Consider the following 23,786-nt stretch of genomic DNA (forward strand, 5'->3'; position numbering starts at 1 on the left):
AGCTGCCATTTTTTATCGTGATTTTAGGGGGTTTTCGGTAGACCGATTTTTGGCAACTTTTAGTATGTCACTCTGCAGACCCAACACTACAAAATAAAACCATAAAACGTTTTCTTGACATTTTTTTTAACGTTCCCTGTGTCAGTTTTTTTTTAGTTTGCTCGGACTAATAGAGATTTGTCAAAATAAAAAAAAAAATAATGTTTTATTGTATAAAAATTTAAATATTTTCGTAACCATAAGTCTTAGAACCAAATTGTTATACTTATATTATAGGAAATTTAATTGTCTACAACATTTACATTACATATATTTTGCTAAAACGCACCAAAACGGAGATATAGGTGAAAATCTCTAGAAAGTACAGATTTTATCGTTTTTTCAATATGGCGGCGGGCGCGGAGGGGGTAGAATTGTGCATTTTGCGGTTTTAACACCTACTTACCATCCTAGACAACATATAAAAAATTTAGACTTACCGGACCGTTTGTAAGTTAACCCCCCTATTTTTGTCTCTATTTACTGGACTATACAACTAAAATAACTTTGTACAAGGATTCCAAAAAGAGGCCAATACAAATTTCAATGTTTTAATATCACAATTCTTAAAAGATGGGACTATTTAGGTTTACAACCTTAAAATATTACAGTATATCAATATTATATATATGTATATGGTATAAATAAATACAACATTGTTCACTACCCAGTAGAAATTGTCCATAACATACAATTAACATGCAATTTCAACTAGAACAAAAACCACTCATTTAATTTATTAAGATTAACATTTTGGTAATCAGTTGTTATTAATAGTATTAACAGTGTTGTGTATTGCTTTACTTTGATTTAGACTGCAGTTTTCTCATCATGTGTGGAAAATTGCTGTCCATTCCCCAAGCAAGAAATCAGTTATCAGGTACTTAAAAGCAAGGAAAAGCTATATTTAATTTTCTCTGCACTGAGGTGAATATAGATTGAAAACAAAAACACGAAGCAGAATGCCAGCTTAATTATATGATGCCGCTTTTAACTAATATAATATTTCATTGGGAAATGTCAAATGACCAATTCCTTCTTCAACATGCATCTGTTATGTTTAATCAGTTTATTCATACAAAAATGTGTATTTTATTATTGCTTTGAGATATTGGTGAAGAATAGACTAGTTAATTTTTTGCAAACTTATATACCTATGCGCTGCCACACTCTCCAGTAGAGCAATACTCCAACATACACGGAGACGAGGCAGACACTTCTGTGCCCAGCCTGTCACTGTCATACATCAAGGAGTTGCTGGAGAAGTTACAAAATGGAGCCAATCATAAGGAGGTGCTTGATCAGCTTATGGATTCGCAGACTAAGGCCCAGAGCAAACCTAATGAGTCCTTAAAACCAAACAGAATTTCATCAATGGTTGAAGGGGATAATAGCTTCTGCCAAGGAGTTGAACCTTAGATCTTCAACAAGAGACAATACTCAATACTCCAACTTTGACACAATGAATGAATCTGGTGACATGTCTGCAACATTACTGATTTTGAAGATGCCTGTGTATGTGATGACTCCGTAGTCAATGGACTTTGACGTCTTCAATGAACTCTCTTACCCGGCGGAGTATAGTTTAAGCAAGGCATGTTACGTGGATGACCATAGGAAGGATTCGGCAAATCATGTTCATTTTTCTATTCCTGAACTGATCCTCAACCCTGGCCAAAGACGGATTCTAACTATAAATGTAGCAGCTTTAATCGGAGGTGTGATAAAAATGAAAATTGAAGTAACAAAAAAATCCACTGACTCAAGCAACAGAATGCAGAAACATATTTGGGGAAATTGTAGATGAGATACCAAAGGTGTCTTTGTTGAGTGTTGACCCAACATAAAGGTGAAATAATACCAATCCCTGAATGTCAACATGATGGTAAATATCAACATACCATCATGATGAAGAATGAGGGCCGCATCACAGTACCCTTGAAGATTAACGGTTACTAAGGTGACTCATGAGGACGTTTTGCTCAATTTTGGAAGGAGATAGAAGCAGACAATGACATAGATAGTGGATCCAGGACAGATAGTCAGAAAACTTGTGCTGAGTGAGACACCTCCTATCATTGCCCTATCATCATCTTGGATCTCCAGATACAATCATTCTTGTTGAGGGGATAGTAAGGTTTCTTCTGGTCACTGAAACCTGTTGCACCTGTGACTTTGGTTGCAACTCTCAAGCCCTTCTTTTATGGAGCTCCAGTCACCAAGGTGGAACCCTCTGACTTTTCTCTGTACAACAGAGGTAATGAGCTAGTGGTGCTCAGAACAACTGCTGCATTTGGTTACAAAGTGCATCCTTCCAACTTCCACCGTCCAGTCTAACCAGACTATTGTTATACATGCTGACACGGCGGAAATGAGAAACCCACTCAGATGTGGAGAACTTACTCTACAAGCTGTCTTCCCTCCGCACAAGCAGTCAAACTTAGCTACAAGAAGATCGGTGCACCTCTCACTAATCAAATAACATTCTGGCAACTCCCCACATTTCTAGAGCCACTTCTCCAACCTCCCGTGGTAACAGCAGCAGCCTTCCTAATCCAGTTGGGGAACTGAAGGTAGCCACAAACAGCTGGTGTGGGGTGTTCAAAACACTTTGCATCAAGAACATGGGCCGTCACCGTGAGAAGCTGTGACTGACTGTCACTGACAACGCCAAGTGTTTTAAGATTGTAAGTGATGAAGAAACTCTGCAGTCAGAGATCAAATAAAGTCTGCAGCCGATGGACAAAAGGAAGATCAAGTTGGCAGTGTTGGCCACAGTGGAAGGTCCACTGTGCGGACATCTCACCAGTAGAATCTACAGAGCTGTGGATAAGAATGTGCTTCCCTTGTACGCGTTTGGAGGAAAGCCAAAGAGTACCTACTGAGGCACAGCTTAGTATCCACCTGCGAGATTAAGCTGTCTTCTATCCCCTCTAAGCCCATCCCAGACCTGGATGTGTCTGCGAGTGGTGCTGAGGGTTTCTGAGAAGAAGACAATGACGAAGAGTTATAAAGAGGACGGTATTAAAAGCCTTGGGCCTAGAAACTTCAGTAGACATTTTGGATTTATCTACGACCATTTTCAAGCACTGAAGTTGTATCAAACCAGTCAATGTGACATAAATTTCACGCTTTATATTTTTTTACAGGGTTAAGATAAATGTCTGAATCTTTGCAAGTGAAACTGAAGTACCTGCACGTTAGTGTTAGTTTGTTAATTTATACAAATTGTTATTTAATTCTATTTATAATCACTTTTCTTACCCTAAGATAGTTTTATCAGTTGTTGACCTTAATAAATATAAACATATTCAAACCTATTGCATTCGCTTGCCATTCAATTCCTTAATTTTAGGGTGGAGCTTTTATAAAGCAATCCAAGGGATTCTTAAAGTAAAATAATTGTATACAACTGAGTAAAAAAAAATATAATTATATTATATTACTCTTCCTATAAATTATTTTTTACTTACAACCTTTGATAACCTTGGTAAATAACATAAATCTTTTATTCTTCGGTGAATTTCAAATCATTATTACGCAATACATACGGGAATTCAATTTATATAATAAATATACACTATATCTTAAAATACTAAATACGGCAAGAAAAAATACAGTCAACCATGCATATTTGCAAATTGAACTAATGAATACAAGCTATGATATAGTAAAAGTAAACATAATGTCCAAAATGTCTAAATATAAATATGCATATAAAAATAGTTATGACAAAGATTTTGTTGACCAAAAGTAGGAAACAGATTTAAGCACCATTACATAAAATCAATGAGCGAAATAATCATTTTTATAAAGTCATACAATGCCATTGAGATGGTTCTACTAGGCTCAAAGGTTTATAATATTGTGATTTGTGATAAAATCAAATAACATAAAAAAATCTAATTTTTTATACTATGTATTTGTCAATTATTTAGCCCAAGACAAATATTTGCTACTGATTTAACTAGACAATTGCCTAATATTTCACTCTTTGCTGGAACCATCGAGGTAACCATAGAGTGTATAACACGTGAAACAATCAGTTACTATTAACAAGCAAAATGTAAGTATTTGTCTAAATATACAATGCAACACAAGCATCTAAACTGGCAAAATAGTGAAATAGTTTAAACTTCACAAAATTACTAGTTTCGAAACTAAATTTATCACTAACATAATCCCACTATTGTAGCCTAAATGTTTCATAAACATACTAAAAAAATAAAACTGAGCTGTTGTCGTTTATACTATTTACAATTAAATCAAATCCCTAGAAATAAATAAGACAAAAATAAAACTGTTATACTCAACGATCTCGCGTCTCCGTTATTTCATATTAAAATACATTTTTGGCTCGATTAGTTTAATACAAGTACTATTTACAGATGTACACAATAATCTCAAATCACAAGATTAAGTCTGGAAGGAACGAACATCGTGATGTAGGAACACATGGCTGCAACAAATTGAATACAGTTAATTATCCATCAATCTAGAGTGGAACCTCGATAAGAAGACTCGATAACAAATCACCCTTGATAACTAGTGTCATTTTCAGATCCCTCTTAATTTGTTTTACCCAAAAGAAAAAAACATGTTATTGTATACCTCGATAAGAACTAAGAAGTCCAATTTGACAAAAATTCACATTTAATAAACCCAATGAGAGTCTTGTTATCGAGGTTTTACTGTATTATGTAGACTTGATATGGGGGTAAAGAAGGAAAATGGAATAGTATATTTCAATACTAGTGACCTTTTCCGTTGCATGCTCAAGTTTCATGAACGAGGCAAAGTCGATGAGTTTCATGAAGCAAATGCCGGAAGATCACTTTTGGTACAAGTTCCTAACTAACGAAATGATACTTTTCATCATGACTCCGAAATTAAATACATACTTAGTAACAGACCTCAGTTAAATTTAAGCTATTATAATATTAGCTTTATTATTTCTCTGTTAACTTTTTTTTATATATATTGTGCACTGCAGTAAACATGCACTGAGCTAAAATTATGAAAAAAAAGGTAAGCGATGGTGAGCAAAAGGTGAAATCAGCCCTTTCTTTAAACTAAAGTTTGGGAAACAATAATTTTCTTTCATATCAACTGTCACCGAAAATCAAGAATTTCTGTAGGGATGGTGAAAGAACATCATAGCCACACACCCAAAGCTATTCATCCTATCAAAGTAAAATGTATGGAGGGTTATCAAAAGTAACGTCATTCTCATGTTAGGTTGGCTATGTTAGCATGTATCTTAAAATTTAAACTCAATTCAATTTAAAATTTTAATTAAAAGTTACATTGCTTGTTTAAGAGGGTTCCCTACCCCCATTGAAAAACGTCAGAAAACCGCTTCGCGCGGTATCATATAGCGATTCTAGTTTTAACATTTAAATTGTGAACCAAACACCATTTTGTACATAAAGAGTGGTTCTACTAAGTTTGCTTTTTAAAAAATGTCTATGCTTACGCAATCAAGGGCAACGACTTGTTAAAGTTACTGAACTTTAACTGTAAAGTTCACTAACTTTGACAAGTCGTTGCTCTTGATTGCGTAAGCATAGACATTTTTTAAAAAGCAAACTTAGTAGAACCACTCTTTATGTACAAAATGGTGTTTGGTTCACAATTTAAATGTTAAAACTAGAATCGCTATATGATACCGCGCGAAGCGGTTTTCTGACGTTTTTCAATGGGGGTAGGGAACCCTCTTAAGTAATGAACCATGTTCTTGAATTTTCCTAATTAATAACGCACTAGAAAATGTTTTGCCTAAACATTACAGGGTGTCTACCAATTCTCTTATATAAGAATTACTTCTGCTACACACTAAAAACCAGTGACAACAATGACTGGAAGACACCCTGAATTTAGGGGTTTCAGCCTCATTCTTTTAACCTAAGACTTATTTACCATCACTACTCACATATCACTATCAGTAGAGGTTTATTTTCTTGGTGATGGTCTTGCGACACATGTGACAGGTGCGCAAGGTCAGTGAACACTTGTCGCAGGCGCCGTGGCCGCACAGGAACGCGACGTTGCGCCGTCTCTCCATGCAAATTGAACAGCAATGCGCCTCCTCGATCTCCGCTATCTTGCTCTCCAGGTAGCGCAGTCGCTCGGCGCTAGGCTGATGGTTCTTGCATGCAATAATCCTTCCATCTAAAGCAACAATAAGATGACGTGTCAAAAAGTTATACGATGTTTGTAGTGACAGTTCAATAAACGTCATATCAAGAATAGGCTACTATTACTAATTATTGATCTAGGAGGATTTTTGATACTGTATTCTAATTTTGGGTTAAGTATTCCATACTCTTCTAAACCAAATTGTTTTTAATATGAAAATATTTTTAGAAAGTCAGTTTAAAATAGTGACCATTTCCATAATAATTAGTTTAATAAGAACAAGTATTCATTACTTTCAGGACCTGGAATCTGATACCCTCCTCCTGTTTGTTTACTAGTTTTATAATGTTTTAGATACTTTCTCAACTGCGGACAGGATCAAAAATCAAATCCTTTTACGTCATCAAAACTTGTGTTTTAATAATGATGGAATATGTCTGCCATAATTCTTCTCAAATAACATAAACTTCCCAACACCAAAAATTAACTTTTAACAAATAGCCTCTTATTGTTACTAAAAAAACATTTAAAAAAATTTATTTGACAACAATTTTTTAACTACAACATTACCACGTCCAAACCACAATAAACCTTGCAACACTATGTTCAACTTACCCTGAGTCAGTCTTCTGTTGATCTGTGAGCCGCACTGAATGCACTTCTTCATGCGAGCGCTACACTCTTCACATGCTACACGGTGACCACACGGCTCCAGCAGTACGTTGTTGTCTGCTAGTACTGAACACACAGAGCACTCTACTGGGGTCGAACGGCACTGGTCTTCCTCCTCCACTTCCTCTGCCACCCCCTCCGACTCCTGTAGAGGGCTGTCACAGAATACATGGTCAGATACACTCAATAAATTGTGAACGTTTTCCGCTGTCACTGTAAAATCAAGAACATCTTCCTCTGTCACTGAGGAATTGTGAACACCTTCCTCCTAATGGAAAAATCTTTAACATGTTCTGTGGTCACGGCCAAATCAAGAACATCATCTGCAGTCAGGGAAAACCTGTGAACGTCTTGCTGCAGTAACGGTAAAATTTAGAACATTTTCTGTGGTCACGTCGAAATTGTGAATATTTTAACTGTCTTCTCAGCAAAAACTTGAACATCTTTTGTGGTCATGCAAAAATTGTGAACATTATCTGCTGCAGTCACGGTAAAATCTGTTTAATAATGTCCTTCTTACATTTCGGAGGGGAGACACTATATGATGATGTCCTACTTATATTTTTCATGGATTATACTGTCCGATAATGTCACAAGGGAGTTAATCAAATCTCAACTAGTGCGACAATCCAAATACAAATGGGATTCAAAACTATAAAAAATCAGTGATCACTGATACCAGAGAGGAGATTCACTGTGATGATGATGTCCTACTTACATTTAAAGGGGATAACGGATAACTATCTGATGATATAACAAGAATGCATTTCTTACATTTTGAATGAGAATATACATTTTGATGATGTCCTACTCACATTTTGGAGGGAATATACTGTCTGATGATTTCCTGGACAGCAGGACACACCAGGTCCAACGCTATCTGCTTCTTACTGTTGGTCTTCTCTACGGAACAGCCCTCTTGTACCAGGTAGCAGGCAATAGCTACAGCCACAGGGAAGTCGCACTGACTCATCAACTCCGCCCATATCTGACAAAACACATAGATTATTTACGGTTACTTTTTTGGAGGAAAAAGTATTTGGCTTAGGAATACATTAGTGGTGAAGGAATGGATAAATAACTGACTAACCCAAGTTAAGATTTCCAGCCAGTTGAAAACACACAAAAAGCATTGTGTTGCGAACAATGTGATTTAAACTGCAAGGAATTCTTTTCTTCGTCAATGTAAAAGATACAAGTGAGTTTGGTTGCAGTTAGTGATGTTTTGAGAATATTTTGAAGAACAATTGTCCGGGTTGCAAAGTACTGTAGTTAAGGTGTTCGACTTCAAATCTGAAGACATTCAAAGACCAGTTTTTGGATTGGTTCCTTACAAATAAGGTAAAAAATACCAATGCCTTGAATAAAGTAAAAAATCTATTCTCTGGGATGAAAACAAAAGTTCTTAAGATTATCAAAACTTTGGGGGATACAAAGTTTGCAAGCACTCACCCCGTAGATGGAAGGCGCCTCATTTTCATTGATCTCCGTGTGGATAGATGTGCGTTTGTGCAGCACCACGTGCAACGCTGTGTCTTCCTCCTCATCCACAGCGTTCAGATCGACCTTGAGTTGACCAACCAGCATCTCCACCACAGAACAGTGACCCTGCGACAACACGAGACAGAAAATGTTAACTCGGTTGTTCGTTTGAGTTCAAATTTGGGGTATTGTATTAGTAAAGGCCTTTAATTTGATCTGCGTATCATCCTATGCTTACATTTAAGATTTTCTTCTGACTCTTAGCGAGCCGTCCCCCTGAGGAGGTAGCGTATCACACTGAGTAATGTGTTAAAATTATTTTAATGCCCAGTAAATTTGTACCAAGATTTGAAGCTCCATTTTTATTTTATTTTTTTATACATAACTGTCCCGGTACAGTTTTTCTCCCTGTATATCAAAGTAAATGTGTGTACTTTGTACTCTCACTAACCTGTGACACTGCCAACAGTAAAGGTGTTTGTTTCTTGATGTTGGGAAGGTTGGTGTCTGCACCACCCTGCAGCGCTAGTGTCTCCACCACTGCTCGGTGACCGTTGAGACAAGCCAGGTGTAAAGCCGCAAACCCATCATCTTTCTTAACATTCACCAGGTGGCGCGCTTTAGCCAAGATCTTTTCAGTTGCACTGCAGAAAATACACGTTCATGATTAAAGAGGTTCAAAGCAGTTAAAAAATAAAGGCTTAAAAATTGAAAATACCTATTACGTACATTTTAATTGGTGTTGATAACTTATTGAATAAATTATCACTCTTACATGGATATTTGAGTTTAACAAAATGCAGAGTAAAAGAACTATTACAATGCCCTTTGGCTAAGCCACCGAGATGAATATAATATGAAATAAATATTTTTATAGAAGGAGTTCACGAACTAGCATGATCGGAATATGAAAACAAAGTTTTATGGGGTCCCTTTTATGCTCAAAACAATACAAAAACAGTGTTTTCAACGCGAATTGTTTGAAGATGGCACAACTTTTAACAGTTCAGTTTGTTCCTATAATAAGGAAGGATAATTGATCATACAAAAACATGAATTGATCAACAAAGGCTAAGTAATTTCAAGGCGTTAGAATAAAATACCCCCAATGCTGCACCAATCCTGCATACAAAGTGAACTCCCATTTGCCTGATAGCGAAGTTCCATTAGCATTGTTACTGGTTAAGACCAGCTGTTTCATTAGCCAGGAACATTTCCCCCTTCCTAGTCCTGATGTTTACATCAAGGTTATAAACACCTACTAACAAGCTATTGCCCTTGAGTGCCGCGTGATGTAGGATGTTGAAGCCGCGTTTGTTGCGGACGGTGAAGTCGATGCCGTGAACACTGCACAGCATTTCCACGATGTCCTGGGACTCCTTTCCAATGGCATCATGCAAGGCTGTGTCTCCGTAAGAATCCTGCAAACAGTTACCACTTTCTATAGCTTGTAAAATTATCCAACCTTCTATATTATCTGTTCCTTGAACAATGGAGTATTATGAAATTAAGGTATTTCAAGGTTATATGACTGAACACCGGAGCAGATACATTGAGAATATACTCCTACTGCATAGTAATTATGTTGTTTGTACATTAAGAACCACTATTTTTTGACACTTCACATGATGTTAAAATTAGACATACCATTACAGTTGACTTCTTCTCAAGGGTTGTTCTAACATTTAATAATTTTTATTTTCTTTGACTTTTTCATTCTAAAAATAAGAAACCTTGAAAAGACAACTGAGAGGCCACGGCAAAAGTGGTGGAGCGAAATGGTGGTAGATATTGGGGAATATGAGCAACTGAGGAAGACGGAGGAGTTTAAAAAAGGTGGAGGAGCTTTGTTGGTGCGGCCAAATATCTACTAAGATATGGCAGTAAGTAAACTGTATTTTTTAAATAGTAAGTTAATTTTGTTTTGCTCTCTGATGAGACTTTTGTTTTTTCCAGTAATTTAGTTAGTAGGTTAATTAGTTCTATGTAATTGTTGTGTAGGTGCTGCCGTTATTTTGTAGACTGATGCCAACTCGTTCCCTAAGCATTGACAAATTGGAGAAGTATCAATGACTTGAAATGGGTGAAAGAGCAATTCACATTTCAAAAGCTTGGTTAAAAAAACTGTTTTTGATGGTGACATTTTCACAGGATTACTTGTCTGAAGCAGACGTAAATAAAATTAAAATTTTCTGACTAACTTATATCACTAAAAATTAAAATAGGTTTTACTTTTGTCAACAACTCCATCAGTTGTAACTTTATTACGGTCATTTCAATGAATTTTAATTTACAATTTTAACAATACAAAGCCTATTTCCACCTTGAAGCTTTTTTAGTTTAGAAACATCTCATCAACTTGAAAAGTCGGGCACAACTCTAGTTACCTGTACGTTGACATTAGCCTTGTGTTTCAGCAATACCCGGACGCAGTGTATGAACTGTTTGTTGGCGGCTACGTGGAGGGGAGAACAATGGCTCTTGTTGACTGCGTTCACGTCTGCGCCTCTCTCCAGCAGCACCTCCATGATACTCGACTGGTTGCTGCGGTGGAGAAACTATATTACTGTACTTTCTTAGCTTTAGATAGAGAGAAAATGAACATGAACTATGGTTTTGTGGTCAAAGTAGGCGAATGTCGGTGTTCAAGAGATGACTACCTTGTTTAACTTGTGAAAATTCTAGCCGACAATTTAGATTTGTTCAACAAAGCTACTGAAGCAAATTTAATGCATTTTATGGGCTGAGGTATTTAAAATGCTATTCAGCAAAACATGTTACCCCATGTTTGTTAATATTACAACAACAACAATATCTTGTTATACTTGTTGTTGTTATCTTGTTATTCTGACAAGATATTGAAAATTCATGTAAGCCAATATCACAGTTTAAAGGAGTAGATTTTTTAACACAAAAATCCAACTGCTTTCGTTTAAACACAAGAGTTTTTACCAATTGTATTATTTGCATTACCGGTATTGAAAAAAAAGCAATACAACGCTCTTAATTTTTGAAACAGCAATCTAGAACTGGGAAAGGACAGAGAGCGAAGGAGGCTAGTTAAGCGTGGGAAAAGCCAAGAACCATTTATGATTTGTGGTCACAGAAACAGGTAACAGAAGCAATATTGTTAGGAGCTATTACACACACACACACCCCCTATTACTACTTAATTGTTTCTGGAACCACTGATATCGTTGAAAATGTGGTATAACACAAAATTTATTATTCAACTCTCTACTCAACAGATGTTGCAAAGTGAAAAAAGTAACATAAACGAAAAAAGTCAAAAATAAAATATCTACAAAATTTCAAAACCACAATGATAATTTCCACTTTTACATCTTTAGCAAATAATTTCCTCAAACACTACAATCTTAAATATTGTATACTCACCCGAAGGCAGCGTAGTGAAGCGCAGTGTCTCCCTCGTCGTCTGTCAGCTGTATAGAGGCGTTGTTGTTGAGCAGGTAACAGACCAACTCCATATGGCCCTGATGACTAGCGACCAATAGGAACGTCTTGCCATGACTTTGGGCGTCAATCTGATAAAGGGATGTTATATTAGAATGTTTTACGAGGTTTTTTTTAAATAAATTACAGTAGTTCAGTTAAGTCAGCTTTCTTTAGTAAGATCTTTGGATTGCATTATTCAGTTTCAATAAATATACATAGATATAATTAATGTAAATATAAATTTTGGTAGCTTTCTTTTTATTTATTTGAGCGCATAATTGAACAATGATTGTCTCTCAGCTGTTTTTGTGGACCAAGTATGTTTTTGCTGGGACTGTACATTTCTTGACTGACCCTTTAAGGTTCAGGCTAGGCCTTTTAGACAAAATCTTTCCATGCATTGTGTAAACTCCATCATGGAAAGGCATACAAAAACTAATTAGCATGTGTAATTTGAGAGAGAATCGAGTGACCTCAAAAAATCCAATGTACTACGTTTTTTCAACGATACATATAAATTTTCATTTGAACACATTTTACAGTTGGCTTACCTGGTCCGGATGTTCGGTGATGAACGTTCGTATCGCATCTATATGGCCCTGAGCTGCTTCCCTCACCAGTCTGTCTACATTGGAAATTTCCAGCTGAGTTTCTACCATGTTGGCAAGACTGGCATCCTGGTCACCTGTAAAAATACCACAAACTCTTACTATCTTTAACATTGAGGAAGAAGAAATTGATATACAATAATTGAGTTACCCTGAAAAAAAATATTTCTAGGCAATTGACATTTAAATTTTATATTTACAACAGAAAACAATATAATCAATCTACATGAATGAAATTTAGTGAAATTGTTTCTTCCTCAATGAATTTCTAAGCTAAGTGCTCTTTCCTTTAAAAAGTTGAGAGATCTGAAAGACTATTTTTGTCTTTATCAGTTGAGTGGTTAACTTTACTGTCCCCATCACTGCCTGGATGATTAAACTTACTGCCTAACATAACAACAATCAGATGATTTGGCCAACAGATCCAGTGTCAAAGAACACGTTTTGTCTACAAAATGTTTGTTTTCCTATATGCTGAGTGGTAATACCTAGTGAGCAACTTTGAAACTAAAATAAATAAATGGATCACAAAATGTAGGCTGAGTGGCTAACAACCGGAGCAGGACAGCCAAGACTGACCATACAAGTGACCATACAACTACTACTGTTAAAACAATTACAGATTAGACATCAATTAGCCAGTAATAATTAACAAACAGTAAAAGGTTAGATATTACTCTATGGTTATTTTGACTGGTACTTTCCAACAGTTTTTAACAGTTATAACTATTGGACCTCATCACATGAGTTTTGAAATTAAGTTTTGCTTTTGATTATGAGATTCAAAATTTCCCATATTATTTAACCATCTCTAGTATTTAAATAGTACAGTAAACTGGTAGGAACACTAATATGTTTGGCTTTTTAGGTCAAAACGTTATCACTGAGGTGCCATGTTTGGCAAAGGTTCATTTCAAAATCAATCAAAACTACACTATTAACTTAAAGGTGAGTCAATAGCCCCACGGACTATGATTCCACAGCCTCGATGTTGTGCATGCGCCACAAAATTTTATCAATTTAGTTCGCCTCTTGTTCTGTTGTTCTGTACCAGCTCACCCCTTTCTTTGCCAAATACGCTTCACACATAGGCCTGAGACTTGTATGTACAAGCAAATGAAAAAAATGTTCATCACGCCATGGTCACGCCCACTACTAATATCTGGCTTCTAAGACTAACTGAGCTACCAAGGTCAGTAAAGGTTAAGTATATATTTCGAAATCCATCCAAACTATTCCATCTACTAATTATTTATCCACTCACATGCAGGGAGGCTGTCAGTTAGATTGACAGAAGGTGCAGGATTGTCCTCGGCTATCTGTTCTACGCAGAGAGGGTTCAATGTCCACGTGTGGTCGTTCACGCTTACTCTCAGATCACCATCAGAATATATCTTAATCACAGTACCAACCTTACCTAGAGCCTGGAACCAGTATTGTAACAATATTAACTCCAATTAATAGTTTTAATTTTTAGTGAGTAATTGAGATTAGTTGCCTGTGGTAATTTACAATTAAGAACGTTTAACACTTTTATGGATAAGCAGATTGAAAACTCAAATTTGTGTGGATAGGTCAAGGATTAAACCAGTAACTCTTGCACTGTCTGAGATGATAATTCCTAGCCTAACACAATCAAGATTTGCAGAAAGGGTTGCTTTAATTTACAGAAAATCACAAAAAAATTTCAAATTTTCATATTTACTGCTTCATGTACAGTAGATGTAATTTCATCCACTAAACGGTATAAATTTAAAGATTTTTATTTAAAAATTTATGTTAATGCTAACTAATGATTTTCGATAATTCCACTTATCAATCAACTTTACTAAAATGTATAAACTTTACTAAAACTTTACAGAGTTTTTCATTACTCGTTTGAAAACCGGAACTCTTGAACTATCTATAATATTAAAACGAAACAGTGTTTTTTTATTTCACGATTCTGAATCAACCACTCGACGGATTTTCATGATTTTTGTGTTGAAAGAAAGATAATTTTGAGAACTAGGGAATGTCGAAGCCATAATTTTAGTTTAGGGTCCCAGTTTATTAGAAATTAAGTTTTAATTTTAAAAAAGTCTAGCAGCCGACGCTAAGATTCTAACTAGCTTTTGGCATAAAATAATTTGCTTAACATAACAGCTGTAAACATTCAGCTTTTGTGTCACAAATTCAGCATTTGGATAAAAATGTAAAAACATACTTAGGGTTGACTTATTTATACTATGTGTAATGCTAATCATTGATACGTTCAATTCTTCTGTAAGAGGATGACAGATTAATTTAATTTACATAGTAAAATATTAGGATGCTCAAATTATTTTTGAAAGCAATCATTGTAATCTTTGATTTGTTTTAGTGCAATGTAATTTGTTTTGACTAACAGCTGGTTAGTTATAAAAATGCCCTATAGAACTATGAGGTTATTTACTCTGATTTTGTCATTGATTATAGGAAATAAGTAAGATTAGTAGACCACCGAGATAAGTAACACCATCGATGTGTACAAGTAGAGGCTCTGTACACGAGTTAAATAAAAAAGATATGCAAATTATTTTACTGCTCAACTTTTTTGGAAAGGGTAGGAAAATCACAAATTTTACATGTTTTAATTCATCTTGGCAGCTTTTTGTTTACAATTAATGTTTTTGAATGCTTGAACTTTGTTTGGATTAGGCCCGGAAATATTGATGTCATAAAGATGGAGATCAAGAATCCTCAGGAATACGATTTTAAATTACCACCACAACCTCAGACGGGTGTTATCCAAAGATATACAGATGAATGACACAGATTGAACACAACGTCATCATTGACCTAGGATACTGAAATTAGACTAACCATCCTTTTATGAAATCTAAATAAGTTGTTTGGCTTGTGTTTAGTTGTGGTTACGTTTGGAGGAGCTGAATATTTTATAGTTTAAATAAATGAACATGGGGAATTACGATGTACATTGATTCAATGAGGTTGGTTTAATTATCAAGGATATTGGAACTGATAACGAAATGGATAAAAACATAGACAATTAATTACGTCACTAGCTTTACTAGCGTTTTTACTTTTTTGAAATTCCTTCAACATGTGACCAGTTCTTTTGTTCAAATCTATATATTAATTTGAAACTGTTTTTCTTTGTCACAGCTAATTTGAGAGAACGGCTGGGCGTAGAAACTCGGTAGAGGTGTCTAAAGAAAGGTCTTGGTCTGTAGATGAGCCATCAAAAGAGAAGCATGGTGAATTCCCTTGGGGATCTGCCCCAGTGGCCTTTAAATTCCCATCCCATGTTATTCTTATGGAGAAAAACGGGGTTTTTGTCACAGCTAATTTGAGAGAACGGCTGGGCGTAGAAACTTGGTAGGGGTCTCTAAAGAAAGGTCTTGGTCTGTAGATGAGCCATCAAAAGAGGAACGAGGTAAATTACCTTGGGGTTCTGCCCCAGAAGCCTTTAAAGTTGCCTCTTTAGATTTGTTTACATTACGACCGTATGCATAGTTCTACACTACTTTTTAATGAAACAGCTGTTATATTTAAATTGTGATTTATTGAATTTGTCAATATGAAGTAGTACAGTATTTGCAATGGGGTTTTCTGATTTTAAAATTGATTTTCTTCTGCATCGTGTCATGTTTTGCAATATAATGTTCTATTACCAAATCGTGGAAAATCCTAATATCACAGTAACTCTTAAAATTATTTCTTATGGAGTTCACTTATATCTATTGTATGGGTTGGATTCTGCCTTTTTTACCACTTCTTGGAGATTAATGTCTGTATCCAATAGGTGATATTCTCTGGCATATTGCATCTGTAGACGAAACTTGGGTTGATGTAATTATTACAATGGAAAAGAGTGAGATATCCTGGACAATTTGATATAGGCTAAAAATAAAACTGAATTAACACTGTGCTACATTTCTTGAGCAATCATTGAAATAACCGATTTGCAAACAATGGAAACACAGAAAAAGTCATAGAACACAACCAAGTAGAAGAAATAGAAATAAAGTTTTTTTTTTTCATTTATAATCGTTATTATAGACAACCTAATGCGGCTATGAGAGGGAACAATTTGTAGAAAACGCTAAAAAAACAAGATCAGCTTTTTGAAAAAAGATAAGATATTTACAAGATAAGGTTTTGATTATATCTAACTGTTGTATAGATCGTGAGTATTTCCATAATCTTTGAGTCGCCTGTAATGCTTCGCAATTGCTCGAATTCGAGCAACAGGTGCACTAGTAAAAATAAATACCGGTATCACACTTGTTTTCCTCCGAATGTAAAAAAACCTGAAATTCCCATAAATAGTTTTTAAATCTTTTCTTATTCATAGATCATTACAATTAGATCAGACAAGTTATTTTTAAGTTTATTATAAGTAAAACAAATGATTTAATTCACACTGGTACAAAAATGTTGCCATAAAAAATGTATGATAAGATGTAAAACAAACAATTTTGATGACTAATTCACAACACCTATGTTACAAAGGCCTTGAAAACAAAGGTGAACTGATAAAAACCCTGTTTGTCAACAAAGCGCATGCTGTAAGGGTATTGTAAATATAAGACTCAGACAGTTTACTGATAATGACACACAAGGATATAACATTTATCTAATTTAAATTGTAGTTAATGTAAAACTTGTCTTGCAGATCAATTAGTACAGTTAACTTATGAGACAAAATAGGTACCTCATTGATGCATAATATAGTAGTAAAGAAAAATTCAATTTATTAAAAATTGTAAATCCGTTGTAAAATATGAATAACTTAAGATCTTATTTTCTTAATCTTACTCACTGAAGAAGTTCTATTATTACAAAATCAAATCAAAATGTCAGTGCTATGTTTTTGTTCATTTTACTGCATGCCTATATATTAGTACCGAGACTAGTTTAGCTTAAAGTTATTTTAACTTAAAATGTGTATCTGTTTGATATGTTTATGTCTATGTATAATCAACAGGGTATTCAAACTGTAGGCTGTACCTGCCATACAAAAATTGGGTGGTTCTTAGGGGGTTTTGAGGACCTTTCAGAGTAATTTTCAAGAGTTCATGTGTAAAATATAAATAAACTATGCATCATTTATGCTACAGTGGGAAATGTGACGTCTACCTATGAAAAATATAAAAAAATATTTACAATTTATGACAACACACAATGTTGTTGTGTCAGCATTAAAATAAGTCCTGATTTAGCCAATGAAATGTATTACTTCATTGGTAAAATATGAAAACTTTCAGATAAAATATAACAGTTGGGGATAAATAAGAAAATTATTAGGCTTTTAGTGACCTCTAAAACCCAAGATTTTCAGGATCTGGGATTTTTTGTCTCCTAAGACACTAGGCTCGAGCCCGAAATTTTTTTTTCACTTTACTTCAAACTAGACCTAGGGGTTGCGGCATTATCACTTAGATAAAATCCATTGGTGGTGACTTGGCGGGATTTGAACCCGCGCTCTAACCACTAGACCACCTCGCTCCCCCAGGATCTGGGATGTTTGGAAGCCCTAGACACATTCTTGAAGTAAATCTATCATATGTTTCAACCAACAAAATATTTTATCCATAACTCACACTTCTCATGACTTCTATCCACTCTCCGTGACCTTTCTGATAGTCCTTGACCTTGTCAGGATCTGTAATGACCTTCACAAGGTCACCGACAGCGTAAGCGTCAATCTTGGTGAGTGCAGACGGGTTGAATGTCCAGCGGTTGTTGCATCCCTCGTAAGTAACTCGGATATCACCTCGGTCTGTCACTCGATGTACTACTCCCACCTTGCCTATGTACTATAACAAGGTGATTCCCATTGTTATTCAGATTATTAATATCTCACTTTCCACAGAGTATACAGAGTTGTAAAAAATAATTAGAGACAGAAAAAACATTCAAACATTTTAGGTAGGTACACTATATGCAGGTGCTTTATCAAAATAAAAATAAAAACTGTTTGTCAACAAAATAGAGCTATACGATTTAAAATAACAGACTTCCTACCCCGATTATAACTTAGTTTGGCTCAATGATAGGGTTTTCATTACTAGGCAATTTATAAATTAAGACAATACTAGAGGTTAAAATACCTTAATAATCCGTCAATGTGATCATGTCAGCGATGAAGGCGACCGGTTTCAACCCATCAAAGGGGTCATCTTCAGGTGAAGAATGGACATAGAATTACTCCGAAGAGGTTGTCAAAAAGTCGGGTAGGGACTTGTAACTCAATGTATGCATACTGTCCGCCGCACATTCGATTTGTGGCCACGCACATTTTTTGTTAAAATGTGTTTAGGTGTTACTATTCTTTGTTTCTAATTTATTGACTTTTTGACAACCTCTTCGGAGTAATTCTATGTCCATTCTTTGCCTAAAGATGACCCCTTTGATGGGTTGAAACCGGTCGCCTTCATCGGTAACATGGTCATATTGACGGATTACAAGGTAGCCTATTGTATTTTAACCTCTAGTATTAATTTATATTGTGATCAGCAGGCAAAAAACAACAAAAAATGAAACTAAGACTGTTTAATTCCCATGTAATAAAAGTTTTTTTTTTCAAAGTAGAGATTCTATATATAATACATTTTTTCTAGTATAATGTCAATGTTTGGTTTTCTCTTTTAAATACCACTTAAGATTATACATGACAAAGCACTTATTAAGCAAACAGACTAGGAGATACTATGAGTCCCTATTTCTAAGTTTCTAAGAACACCAATTTGAATATTTAGGTTTGATTTGGATTGGTTGTATGTAAATAAAATCTTCATGATTTTTTGTTTAATTTCCTTACTACATTGTAAAGTTATAAAATCTAATTTAGCAAGAATAACAGTTTTGAGTACCTATTTGTAACAACAATCCACATGGTCATCGAGCCAATAACTTATATTTATATTGATCTCAAATCTAAAGTACGGTAAGTGCTTTTTCTTTTCTGTCAAATTTCTCAAATCACTGTGGATATGCCGAGAATCAAACCTGTCCTTCTTGTACTGAAGTTTGACATGCTGGCCACTAATCTAGCAAAACATTATCCGGAATACCTCTACTGTCCTGTTAAAATAAAACAACAGTATCAAATAGAAATTTGCTAAATTTATGTTTGTTAAGACGGAGCTATTGATAAACTGTAGAGTCGTACGACTTACCTCAGTCATCCGGTCGTTCCAGCCGCCGTGATCCTTCTGCATAACCTTCAGTGTTTCCACCTCCATGAGTACCTTGACTCTGTCGCCCACTTTGAACGTCAGGTGTCTGGGGGCAGTGTCTCCACTATCAGCTTGAGATGTGGAGACCTCCACCGGATGACCTAAAAATCCCATGTTTTATTGTTATCACTAACTCTTCAACTAGGCCTACATTCTTTACAAAACTATCATACCAACTGTCTCGATCTTTGACTACTTTCCTTTCGATAATCATAGAATAACTGAGTATTAATAGTAAAATACCTAATGTAACCATGTCTAATGAAGGGATAGCAGCTAGCTCATTTCAGCAAAAGTACATGTAGCTCATCAAACACATTAAAAAATGTCTTCTCCTGGAGGACTTTGTCAGGTGTCTTTTCAAGTGTCTAAGTCCCTCAGAGGACCTGTACTTCTTCTAAGATAAGCTAGTCTGCTATCCCTTCATTTTACTAATTAAAATTGTGGCCAACAGCCTTTCCAGCTTCCTCACCTTCCAACAGACTTTTTGTAAAAGATTACAATCCAATCATAAATATCTACAAGACAGATTAATACCAAAAAAATCAATTAACACTCGATTTAACTGGTGGAGTTGTATTATCAAGGATCTAGGCTTACATTTCCTGCAACAGCCTATACAAATGACTGCTTACTGTTTAAGATTAACATTAGGCCTACATGCCTACCTAAAACGGGAAGATGGTCTGGATAGTAGAAACCTCCGACACCCTCCTCCACATACTTGAGGTCCACCCGGCCGTTGTGTCCGATTCTGTACACGTTGTTGTTACCAGACGACCAGGTGATCTTGGCGACGGAGCGGCTGGTTTCGTTGTCCCACCCTTTGATGTCCACAACCCTCCCTGTATGTCCGGGGCCGCCGTCCTGATCAGCCCACTCCCAGTCTGTGCCTCGGATCACCTTCGCTCCGATGAAGATACCCTTACACTGGACTTTCTTGCTTCCTTTTCGAGCAACCATTTCGACTCTGTAAATGAAAATTTGTTGATCAGTTACAATACAATAGTGGTCAGTTTTAGGTCAATGTTTTGCTAGCCTAGTGGTTAGTGTCCCATACTTAGGTGCATGAGAGAAACATTCACAAAACATGTGGATCAGGACCACTTTCACTAAAAGCGTTCAAGTACCCCGTCCATCATCTCTTGTAAAAATGCCACAAGCATAACAGTGAGCTCATACTTTATAATTTTGTTTGTCAAAAACATAACCAAGAAGGCCTATACAAATTAAAAAAAGATGTAAATTGAGGATTTAACAGTGTAGGCCTAAGCAAAGCATGGTTTGCAATTAGCAGGTTACGGATTGCGCAACATACATTAGGCCCTATAACTTAGGTAGTTTTAAAGTTTCATTTAGAACTTGTGTAAATAATGTGAAAACTACTTGCCAAAGGCTAGGCCTAACTAACCTGAATCAGAATAAATCTCTAGAGTAAATCCCAGCATTAGTAGGCCAACTAAAAGGTAGCCTATCAATTCATAAGTTTTGTAAAACATAAATTACAGAAGTTGGTAAATTAGGTAACTTAGGTATGTTATTTTTAGAACCTATAGCCTACTTAACATTAAAACGATTAATTTCAGAGCAGTCTTACCCAATTGCATTGGCAGTCTCAAATCTTTGAAAGATATGGTTGAGGTCATGTTTGTCCATATGGTAACAAGGTCCACACAGGTCATAGTCATAACATCGAGTACATTTGTACCGAATGCCAGCGATTCCTTGAATTTTACATCCATCGCAGATAATACTAGCATGTTTAACACCTGTAAAAGCATCAATCAATCAAGTTTTTCAAACTAAGACTAAGTTATTATTTTATTTTCTAGTTGTAGTTTTTGTTATTTATCTTAAACAACAGATTACCATTTAAGATAATAGTTGTTAAGCGTAGCATCGTACGCTGGTTAACGCTAATAAGCTAAAAAAATTATAGTAAGATGGTAAGTTTACTTACCAGCTGGTGCATTATCAAACACCCTCAGGTCGTAAGCTCCTTTGTATCCAGCTCTGTAATTTGTTTTATCTCCACTATCCCATTGAACAAACACAGTTTGGGACACTTTAGATCCTGGTTTACCAACTTCTACAACTGTTCCAACATGACCTTCCCCTCTATCTTGATTGTCCCATGCCCAATCAGGTCCTCTAACAACTCTCAGGCCAACAACCAGCATTGTAATTAAATTAAATAGTTGTCTGATAAAGCCTCTTTAAGATCACCACAAAGCCATCAGTATTATGATAAAAAGTAATTGGATTTTATATTTTTATCATGATTTCTTTAATTTAGTCGAGTCTTTCCTCATATACTTTCCTGCAGGGAGAAAGTTATTGTTCATATACATAGCCATTGAAGTAAGACTACACAAATTAGCAAATAATGTACAAACTCTAGACAATATGAAACCATTAGTTTGTTAAATACATATCAAGTACTAAACCTACAAAGAAATATTATGTTTGTTATTTTAAATCTCGCGATATCAAAGAAACTTGCACAGCAATCGACGAGACGACGACGTTGTTTACAAAATTACAAGAAGATGATACCAAAATGACATCACTGAATCACGTCAGACAGAATGTTGGACAGACATATTACAGTCGGTCCAGTCTAGTTCTTCAGCAAGTTCAAGGATCTTGTACAGGACTCAAGACTCAACCATAGAAATAATAATCAATGTGAATGAATATTATCAATGATTGTAGAATGATAAATTATTCCAATATTCAATAATCAATGGCATTCCCTATACTAAAACGTGGGGCACATAGCTCGGGCCATTGCGGTAGCCCGTACACACCAGTCACCGGTCTACGGACGTGACCACGGCCGCCTTTAACTACAGGCCGCGGCCTGGTAGAATTGGCAACGTCGCAAGTGGTGTTGTTCAGTGACAGGCGTCCCATAAGATAACATGATAGACAGGTGACATCAGCTCATTAATTCGCACTTTATTGATTTAAATTTAAATTTATGAACATAAATTTATTAAAATATTGAAAATAAAACACTAATTGAAAACCGAAACAATATGAATTAAAATTCTATATCTGTACATTTTTGAGCGGAGTCAATATTGTCATAGTCCAGTAACCAATCTGTGGTCAACATTTACCTTCTGGAAGTGATCCACCTTGCAAACTCCGCAAACTTGAAGAGAAACAAAAGCCTTCACGCATACAGCATGAGGAACGCTCAGGACTTCAACCTGACAGTGCACCGCACAACGAGTTTTCAGCGAAAGCCCACATACGCCGGAGCCAAGCTGTACAATATCCTACCAATGGAAGTGAAAGAGGTCTGAAGAGAAGACGTTGCACAAGTGGCTGATTGAACGACCATTTTTTTCTGTAACAGAATTTTTGGACTGGCCCAATTTCCAAGTGTAAAACATGGACTCATTCGCTTTTGTACACATTTTTTGTATTTGTAAATATTGTAAATTGTTTATGACGCCATTTTCAATCTTGACGATTGCTTAATAAAGTATTTCTCTCTCTCTCTCTCTCTCTCTCTCTCTCTCTCTCTCTCTCTCTCTATTTGTAAATACACAAATACCATTAGCTGCTTCCAAACAAAACAGCTGTTACAACACCACATGCGACGTTGCCAGTTCCAAGGCCGCGGCCTGGAGTTTAAGGCGAACGGGCTACCACAATTGGCCCAGGTCGGTTTGGGACACCCTGCCCAGCCGGGCCACCATATTCGGCCCGGGCCGATTCACACACCTGGTAGGGACGGGCTCCACATAAGTGCCCGGGCGTACCTTATACGAAATTATTGATTTTGGTCGTTGATCGAAAGGTCTGTGGGTGGTAAAATTTGGAACATGTGGGACAAGAATGTAGAGCGGTGTGTGATTCTAAACGTAGCAATGTAACGAAAATGCCAGCGTAGCCGTCAGCTAGCCAAGGGGGGTCCTGGGGGTCTGGACCCCCCTTCCGGTCTTAAATATAATATTTTTTTGTTAAATTAAATGTAAAATTATATAATTATACTGTATTGACGTTGGGGTTGATAATTTTCAATGCCAAGAGAGCTAAAAAAGGCCGTTTTTGGGCATATATTTTTAAAAAAATGTCCCGGACCCCCTTTTACCTGGGGGCCCCCAGACTCCCCCCCCGGTCGTTCGACCCCCTCTATTTTGAAATCCTG

At 36.0% G+C, this 23,786-nt stretch overlaps 1 protein-coding gene across 1 annotated transcript; it reads right to left on the reverse strand.

The window, feature by feature from the left end:
* Positions 1–576: 576 nt before the first annotated feature.
* On the reverse strand, positions 577–22,168 carry LOC128992129 (E3 ubiquitin-protein ligase MIB2). The gene is made up of 16 exons (XM_054415557.1): positions 21,582–22,168; positions 21,219–21,390; positions 20,290–20,591; positions 19,562–19,722; positions 17,984–18,199; positions 13,660–13,819; positions 12,339–12,472; positions 11,728–11,876; positions 10,719–10,875; positions 9,598–9,752; positions 8,783–8,975; positions 8,302–8,457; positions 7,665–7,837; positions 6,793–7,004; positions 5,972–6,210; positions 577–4,498 (listed from the first exon to the last, which is right to left on the reverse strand). Exons 1-15 carry the CDS (start codon positions 21,799–21,801, stop codon positions 5,981–5,983), a joined length of 2,790 nt encoding a protein of 929 aa, XP_054271532.1. The 5' UTR covers positions 21,802–22,168; the 3' UTR covers positions 577–4,498; positions 5,972–5,980.
* Between the last annotated feature and the right edge of the window lie 1,618 nt (positions 22,169–23,786).

This window comes from Macrosteles quadrilineatus, unplaced genomic scaffold (genome assembly GCF_028750875.1).
Source record: "Macrosteles quadrilineatus isolate MER2022 unplaced genomic scaffold, UCM_ALF_1.0 Scaffold_4__1_contigs__length_99947679, whole genome shotgun sequence".
NCBI classification, from domain to species: Eukaryota; Metazoa; Arthropoda; class Insecta; order Hemiptera; family Cicadellidae; genus Macrosteles; species Macrosteles quadrilineatus.